The following is an 8,692-nucleotide window of genomic DNA, read 5'->3' on the forward strand; positions in this document are numbered from 1 at the left end:
TAGAATAGAAAGATTGGATATACTAACGGGGCAGGCATTACAAAGTTGTAACAAATAATTGGGAGAAGGTAGAACACTGAAACAATAAGAGGTTACTGGATACCCATGGCATAAACAACTGGGAGCACTAAATTTGCCCTGTTTTGCTACACACCCTTTTTTACCACCCGGCTACAGCTTCCTACCACCCAGCTGAACAAAATTTCTGGGGAGAACACTGTGTATAGTATAGATCCATATAGGAAAGAGTTTGACAGGTCAAAAGGGGACAAAAAGGGTTTTGTTTGGTACTATGAGTTAGTTGTTCAAGTTGATAATTGAATTAAGGAAAAAATTTATAGCTGGCAAAGTCATTAACGCCTTGTTTGGTGGTGGCTTGGAGGTTGATTATCCATCTAGTTTCTCTTTGGAGAAGTATTTTATCAAGATCACCTTCATTTTCGTTTCCAGAGATATGTTCCAGACCGAAGAAGGATAAAGCTTTACAGTCATATTGGTGTTAAGTGCCCACATGGTGGCATACTGGGGTGGTGATTTTTCCCACCGAGATAGAGTGGATGTGCTCATATATGCGTTTTTTAAAAGCGCGTTTGGTTTTGCCGACATAAAATGCCCCACATTTACATGTAATCATATATGTTACCCCCAGTGTGTTGCGGTTGATGTGTTGGTATGGTCTGTGAATGGTACCATTTGGTAGTGTTATTGTTGAACCTTCTTTGATCCACTGACACTGTGTACACTGTCCACATTCAAATGTGCCTGATTTTTGTTTAGCAGTGGAACCATCTGTACTTTCCGATTTAAAATGGCTCGATACAAGGTGGTCCTTTAAGGAGCACAATAGCTGCCCTCTTGGCTGCATAAGAAAGGATATCTTTATTCCTCTCCTCCCTCCCCATTTTCTTTGGGATAAATAGATCTATACCTACTTGGTAAGTAGGGAGCTAACTACTTTGATTTGAATCCAAAATCTCCTCTTTAACACTGATTATTATTTTTTGAAACTTCTAATTTTTTATTTATATTTAGACTAGATTCTTACAAAACCCCTATTTAGGGTATATGAAACAAAAAACAAATATATGAATAATAAAACTGGACCTAATCTACCAGGACAACATTTAAACAATCTTTTTGCTTTGGGCTTGGACATATCAAACTGCATACAACCTGAATACTGCTTCTTTTAACCCCCTACCTGCACTCCAACCAAACGTGAGTAAACTATTGCCCTTGCTATTAATTTGATGAAAATACATTAATTGGTTGTTTTTTAATCATCAGATATGAAAGTTTAAAACGAGATGTTGATTATTCAATTGAAGTTTTTCTTTAGCTAACTGTGGAATTATTAAGTTCTAGACATCCATATAAAAGAAGGATTATTATGTTTTAATACAAATTATATCTCCAACAAAACTATATTATTCAATAATCTTTGACAATCTATATGCTTATATCTTGTATTTGTACGTTATAGAAATCATACAATCTCTGCAAATTTATACCCCTGAAGAAGCCTATAACAGGCGAAACGTGTTGGGAAACATGCGACCCTAACAGGTCCCCTTCTTACCTTGTTTTCAATCTTTATATGTACCTTGTATGACATTGGAAGGAATCTTATGTCTAGATTTAGGTATCCAAACTCTGTGACAATAACAGGCATTTCAATATTGAGCTTAAAATAAATATGTACCCTTGATGTATGTACTAATTGTAACTTGAAAATACACACTTGATTTATTTTTACACAAAAACCTCTTGAGCCTGAAACCTCTTTCTTTCCCCGTCTTCCCCTTATACCTATAATATGAGCTCAAGATATTTTTATAAGTTTAAATCACTATGTACTATGTGTGCTGATGTGCATTGTCACCTGTTGATATTGTCAAATGCAAAGCAACACCTACGAAAAACCGACAATAGAGCTTATTATTGCACACTGACATGTTGATTACAGTGAGGAACTGAAAACCACATCAGGGGAATAAAAATGATAGGTGTTAATGAGCTCATCAGGTTTTCTGATAGTTCCCCTGGCTAGAAGAAATCACTGTGGCCTGGTTGCGGCCTAGTCGCAGCTATGGAGACGAGGACTTATTAGGATTTGTGACAAAGGAAGGAGGCCCTGTAGGTATGCTGATAGCGCCTGACAAAACTGCAAATGTCCATGGGAAAAGAAGGGAGAACAGGAGGATTTGAATAAAAATCTTGTTATGCTAAAAAGCATAGGGAGGCTGAGGCAGGAGCAGGAAAATATGGCAGCCATTTTCCCTGGGTGACAGGCCATGCCCCCTAGAGTCAATGTTTATTAAAGGTTATTTTATATATATATATATATATATATATATATATTTACACACACACACATACACACACATTTCAGGTTTTGTAATTAACTTATATCTATAAAGCACCAACCTATTACGTAGTGTAACACAGAGCCAAGTTATCTGACTGCATGTTTTGAGGATGTAGTAGGAAAACCAGAGAATATCTATAAGTGACAATCTTCAAAAATTGCTCTTGCAAAATGTTTGTTTTTTTCTGTAATAAAAGTCTATTTGTGTAAAAAAAAAAAAAATTAGTTAAAAAGATTTTTTTTTTTCTTTTTTCAGGTTATCACTTATCATCCATATTGTGCTGAGACTTACTGATGATTGTCCACACGAGCCAAGGATAATATTTTGCATGGCCAGGTACTCCGAATGAATGTTTCTGAATGTGTAGGGGACAATCTCACATACACAGGGATTAGAACCTGGGACCCCAGTGCAGCAAGGCAAAGTGCAGGCCATTTTTGCCAATATGCTACTCTTTTTTTATATATATTATAAAAAAAACCCAAAACATCTGTGCCACCATCAAATATTAAACCCACCCAGAGTTGCACAAGGCATTAGTTTTCTTAATAAGTAATAAAAGGACATATAGGCAATCCTATTTCGAGAATATGTCCCTGGTGATTAGGTAAATTTATTTATTTTACTGTTTGATGTGTAATTTTGCAGATTGACAAATTCCTGTCATACCCTGGATTCTCAATGTGCTGGAACTGCTATCACTCATTACAGAAGAAAGGCCAACAACAATGAAGCAAGAGCCGACTATGGAGGTACAAGCATGCTATGTGTAGGGATGACCTCTCAAACCTTTAGTTAAGAGAAGCAAACTGACCATACCATCATGGATCTGCTTTGGTACATGGTGCGGTCCTAATACATAGGCATGTAAGAGAGGGTGGAATGATCACCTGGGATTTTTGAATAAGTGGAGCAGCATTTCTTAATCTTTATAACTCCAAGGAGCCCTTGAAATTTCTTTTAGATATTGGGTAACCCATACTTACTATGCCACAGCTCACAGTATATTATTGTGGTGGTCAGTGGGAAGAATGTCCTTACATTGCCGGCCAGTGGGAAGATGGTCACCTTTACAAAAAATGTAGTGGTGTCACTTAAAGTTACCTAAACTCAACATTTTTACTTTACATAGAAGGGTAGACAACCCTTCTATATAAAATAAAAATACACAGCGGTCAAGACTAATGGGAGTGCAGAACCTCCCAGGATACCTACGTCACGCATCCCAGGAGGCTCTGGCTGCTCCTACTGCGCATGTGCAGAAGGGGCATCTTTTCCTCCAAGGGGAATGCGCTGCATGGACAGATAGATTGACTCTCTTTTTCCCCCCCTTCAGCAGCTTTGTCACCTTATTTCGCATCTGTGCAGTGACGGTGCAAGAAGACCAAAAGAGAAGGCAGAAGATGATGGGACCAGATTGCAAGAAGGATCAGTGCCATCGAGAGATCTACCGGCTTAACGGTGCCATTTTTTTTGGTTTTTAGTTTACCTCCGCTTTAAACTGATTACAGAGGCACAGATTGCTCATAGTTCAAGGAACTCCTAGCAACCTCTGGAGGAACCCCGATTGAGAAACACTTAAGTGGAGACAGAAGCAATAAGTAAAACAGAACCCTGTAAATTTTCACATTGAAATATGCATTGTAAATGTTTTAGGTTCACACTTTAAAGATTAAATTGTCAGTGATTCCTTTCTGATTATCACTTTTATTTATCTCTTTACTAAATAAAGAAAAAGGCCTAAATAATATATCTACTGTGCACGTGCAGATCTAGAAGGACAGTGTCACTCCAGTCTGCAGGAAGTATAAAGAAGTGAGCAAATGGGAGGACTGATTATCCCATCCCCACCGCCAGCAACATAGAGGAAGGAAAGCCACTAAACAGAACACACAATGCTGTGCCAATCTTCACACACTGCAACAGTGAGCTGCTTGTGAAAACTGTGCAATGGCCATTTCCCCCCATGGTATGTGGATTGATTACTTATTACTTATCCAGCACTAGGATATTTACTTTTTCATGTCTAACGCAGCAATTGTATCTATCATGCTAGAAACCAGACATACACTACTGTAATTACTAACATTAAGACTATACTATGTTCTTGTATTAACTGTGACAATGGCTCTGCATTTGCAATTTCCTGCAGCTCACTGATGTTCACCACATTCTTAGAATTATTAGGAAGTACCTCAATTGGGGGTAGGGTGCTTTAAAGAGAATAAAAGACACAGGCTCACAAAGGGTGAGGGGTGCTGCATTACATTTACAAACTTTAGCTTCACTGACTCTAATTTCACACACAAGCTGTTTACACTACACAAACATATTTGCTTTACTTTTAATACTTTCTTTGTATTTTGGACTGTTTGTATATTTTGATGCTTTATAAACATACCAATAATCCAACTTGCTACGCTTTTTTCTGAAATCATTCAGGGAATCGCCTTGGTGCCTTAATATCAAATAATAAGATCAAATGCTGCCATCGTCCACAGGCCAGACAACCAATATTCCAAAAAGATAGACAGTGCAATAGAAAAAAATTACAAAGAGATGGAAAAAACAAGAAAATACACAAACAATGGCTTTGCTATAAAAATAAATAAAATAATAAAAGCAGCATACCTTCACCATGAAGTTAGGGGGCAGTTGTGGGAGCACATGGAGTTGTATAGCAAGTGTTAGTGCAGATCCAGCTCGGACTAATACAAACATCTGTGGATTTATTGGATATATAAAGGCAGGGATGGTGGGAGGTTTCCTCATCCAGTGACCTTAGGCTGGGTGGTGCCTATTCTAGGGTGAGATAGTTCTGAGCTAAAGCAAGAGCTCTATACTAATATGATCCTGGTATTATTCATTGTGTTATATGTTTGCATGTGCCATAAATTGACAAATGTTTATTAGTTTGATTACACAGTAAATTCCCCTTTATCCAGCACCCGCAGTGATTGGCAGATTCTGGATAAATGTAGATTATGGTTGCTTAAGTATTTGTAACAAAGCATATGTATTTTTAGGGACTTGAAGGTGGAAAAAATATTTAATAAAGTTAAAATTACATTTATTGAAGTAAATATTTAAAAAAAAAAATCAAAAACAATACAGAAAGTTTAAAAACATACTCCAACTGTGCACATTCAATTGTATACTATTCTCCCAAACAGAGTTATAATACATACATGAGTTTATACTTCCCACAGTAGAAATACAATGAATGTGCAATCACAAGAGTTTTCGTCTCAACACATTTACGGATAAAGCCGCTTCATCAGGAAACAATGCATACATGCACAGAGGAGGTAATACTAAAAATGAATATAAGCAGTATTTCAATATATCAAGTATCCTCATAGAACATATATGAATACAAAAACATATAGCAATTACATAGCTATCAGTGTAACATCACTACCAACTTTGTCTGGGATGGAGGGGATCTCAGGAGAAGATGTGTACAAACCCACATATAGGAGTCCAAATCTATTTGCACTTGTCCTTATAAAACAGCCCAAGACCATCTTTAGTGAGCATGTACTGTGCATGTACCTTTGGCATTTGGTATATATTTGTAGAGTAATGAGGTCAGAAAAAGATTGAAAATATAGTGATCAAAAAGTGCCATGTTAGGACACTTATCCACATTTCCTGCCAGCATGTACACATAAGTAAGCTTCGCCTCTTGATCTTCATAGGACCACTTTACCAAAGCTATAAAAGTAACCTCCCTCTGCCCTGCAGGTATTCTCTGTCCTCGCTCCAGGACCAAGCATTTGTTTTGCTGGAAAACCTTGGAGGGTTTTTCTTGGTTACTTTTATATTTAATAAATCATTCAGTGTTCTCCCCAGCCCCTTCTAGCTGGGTGTACCACCCGACACTTTTCAGTAACCACCCGGCTGTTTTTGGGTGGTTACTGATGAGTTGGGTCACAATACAGGGACTGCCAAACTACTCCAGTTTGCTCTAGTTGCAGCCTTTGTTAGGTGACCATCAATGTCCTGCTTACAGCAGGCGCCATTTTGAAAAATCTTTTCTGTTTTCTACTGCTTTGGAGGTGCTATGCTGACTGGCAGGAAGTCAGATAGGACATTTTATTTGTTGGTTTTGTTAGGTACATATATATGAAAAATATATTACTTGTTTTTAGTTGCTGGCTCACCTAACCTCACCTGTGACACAGGTAGGGGATGGATTCAGGAGATGGCTGTCTAATTTTAAAAAGAGTCTTTCTTTATGTTGAGTGGTATAAGCCCTCCAAGAAAGCATACCAGGAAGTCAGAGCATGCTTCTTTCCAGCTCAGTCTACCGTGCCTCTAATAGAAGGTGTGTACCAAAGGATGTGTCTCCATGTAGGCCAGTGTCAAAGGGTGCTAAGGCTTCCTTGAGCAATGTGCAATTTGGCAATTCAGCCAGGCATTTATCCCACTGACCATTACACTGACCAGCAATGTACGATTTGTGCCTCCAAGGTCAGCTAACTCTGACACCAATTATTGTTTTGGCTATTTGTAAAGGTGACATTCGTCCCACTGGCAGCAGTGCAACCAGACATTTATCCCACTGTCTATCACACAAGCGTACAGTGATGTGGGGATTGTGGAAATGGTTCCTTAAGACTCAAAAGTTGTTTAAGGGGCTTTCCCCAGCTTAAGGTTTAGAAAGATGGATCCAAGCCATCAAGAAAATGGAACTCTCCTGCCCATTTTGAGTCCATCCGCAGATCAATGCTGGGCGTGTGGCACACAGTCCTTGCACTTCAAACTTTTTTGTGCATCTTGCTTTAAAAAAAACAAAGATAAGGAAGCACAACCAAGCCATGCATTATGTCTGCGCCAGATATTTCCCTGCCTGCCTCTCAAGTACCGTACTATCTGTTCAGCAAAGGGATAAAAGCCCTGGAAAAAAACATCTCAGAAAGACAAGACACCTGGCGTCTCCCAGTTCTATTCGCTGATCCTCTAGAAGAAGGAGAAAGTTCACTCTCTCAGCTCCCCGAAAGTAAATCATATTGGGCATGTGACACAAGAGCATTACCATCTAAGCGGGTGTGTGCCATATGCTCTAAAGAAGCAGGCCAAGATAAAGTGAATCAAGGCTAGTAGGAAGTGGCTGTTCATCACCTAAAGAAGTTAAGAAGTTATATCCCACATTTTTAGAAGAAATGTCCAATTTTTTTCAGTTTAGGGTCCTCGGGGTCAGTGTCTAGATGGGGACTTCAAGCAAATCTACACCACAACAGGTCTGGCTGTTGCCCAGCAGTAGATTTAGGATTGGTGTCATGTTTTTGAGATGGGCAGATAACAGGGCCTGTATGCTTCCAAGATCCTATTTGGAAGAAAGTATACAGAGGATCACAGGGGGCAAGTTGCAAGGGTGTGGCATGGGCATCAGTAACTTTTTTACATAAATATGCAGGAGGCAAGAGATTTCCTTTCAAGAAATTTGTTAACCCTCAGTAAATGGAACCTAAAAATCCAGGTTCTGTAGTCGGATAGTCTAAAAAGAGCTTAAGGAAATCCTTTTGAGGGTGTATCCATCCAGACGTCAAAGATAGAAACAAGATTGTCCAGGTTTCCGGCATTTGGAAAAGCACGCGGACACCCTGTGTGATTTCAGTCAGGTAACAAGGGTATCAGATAGAGTTTTTGTCAGGCTCTCTGAGATTGTGATACTTGCACACAACAGTTCTAAGCGATTCATAGAAATGCAATGTGCTTCTATGTTCAAAGAACTGGGACAAGCATTGGTGCTACTTTCAATAGGAGAGTAAGAAAGAGGATTCTATTCCAAACTTTTCATAGAACGGAAACCTCTGTTGGGTTTAGGTCAATTCTGGTCCTGAAGGATTTAAATCCCCTTCACACTAGAAGGTTTTGTATGATAATTTTGCAGATGACCTTGTCATTTGTATGGCTTATTGGATGATTTCAGTAGATCTAGCAGAAGCTTACAGACCTGTCTCAATTGTGGAATGCCACCAGACATTCTTCCTGTCTGCTATGTTTCAAACACCTCCAGTTTACCTGTCTACCCTTCAGTCCTTCAGCTCCTGTCTACCCTTTCAACTCCAAAGATGTTTAATAAAACATTTTTCACAGTGGTAATCTTGCTGTGGTTCAGAGAGTCAGCCTACGTCACTACTTGAATGAAGTTCTTTGCTGACAATATCAAAAACCAAACTCTGACGCTGGTGAACTATCAGAAGAGTCAGTTAGGTCCTATGCAGGGAATAGAAATTTAAGGATAATATTCCATACGGTGAAACCTAGAACGCGTTTGCCTTTGTACAAAGTGTCACAAATAATGGTGTGGGCTC

General features: G+C 38.9%; 1 protein-coding gene, 1 long non-coding RNA gene and 1 pseudogene across 2 annotated transcripts in view; 2 read left to right on the forward strand and 1 right to left on the reverse strand.

The window, feature by feature from the left end:
- LOC140324840 (uncharacterized) overlaps positions 1-5,100 on the reverse strand; it is a 16,120-nt gene extending 11,020 nt beyond the window's left edge. Inside the window, exon 1 of the mRNA XM_072402967.1 lies at positions 5,001-5,100. Within this exon, the coding sequence (XP_072259068.1) occupies positions 5,001-5,090 (90 nt within the window). The 5' untranslated portion in view covers positions 5,091-5,100. The remainder of the gene's footprint in view (positions 1-5,000) is intronic.
- The window catches only part of LOC140322834 (uncharacterized), a 317,266-nt pseudogene that overhangs the window by 24,498 nt on the left and 284,076 nt on the right, over positions 1-8,692 (forward strand).
- Positions 2,379-4,928, forward strand: LOC140322836 (uncharacterized). The gene is made up of 3 exons (XR_011919257.1): positions 2,379-2,705; positions 3,018-3,121; positions 3,706-4,928. It is a non-coding gene; the product is annotated as an uncharacterized lncRNA (long non-coding RNA).

The sequence above is a fragment of the Pyxicephalus adspersus genome, chromosome 2 (assembly GCF_032062135.1).
Source record: "Pyxicephalus adspersus chromosome 2, UCB_Pads_2.0, whole genome shotgun sequence".
Taxonomy (NCBI): Eukaryota; Metazoa; Chordata; class Amphibia; order Anura; family Pyxicephalidae; genus Pyxicephalus; species Pyxicephalus adspersus.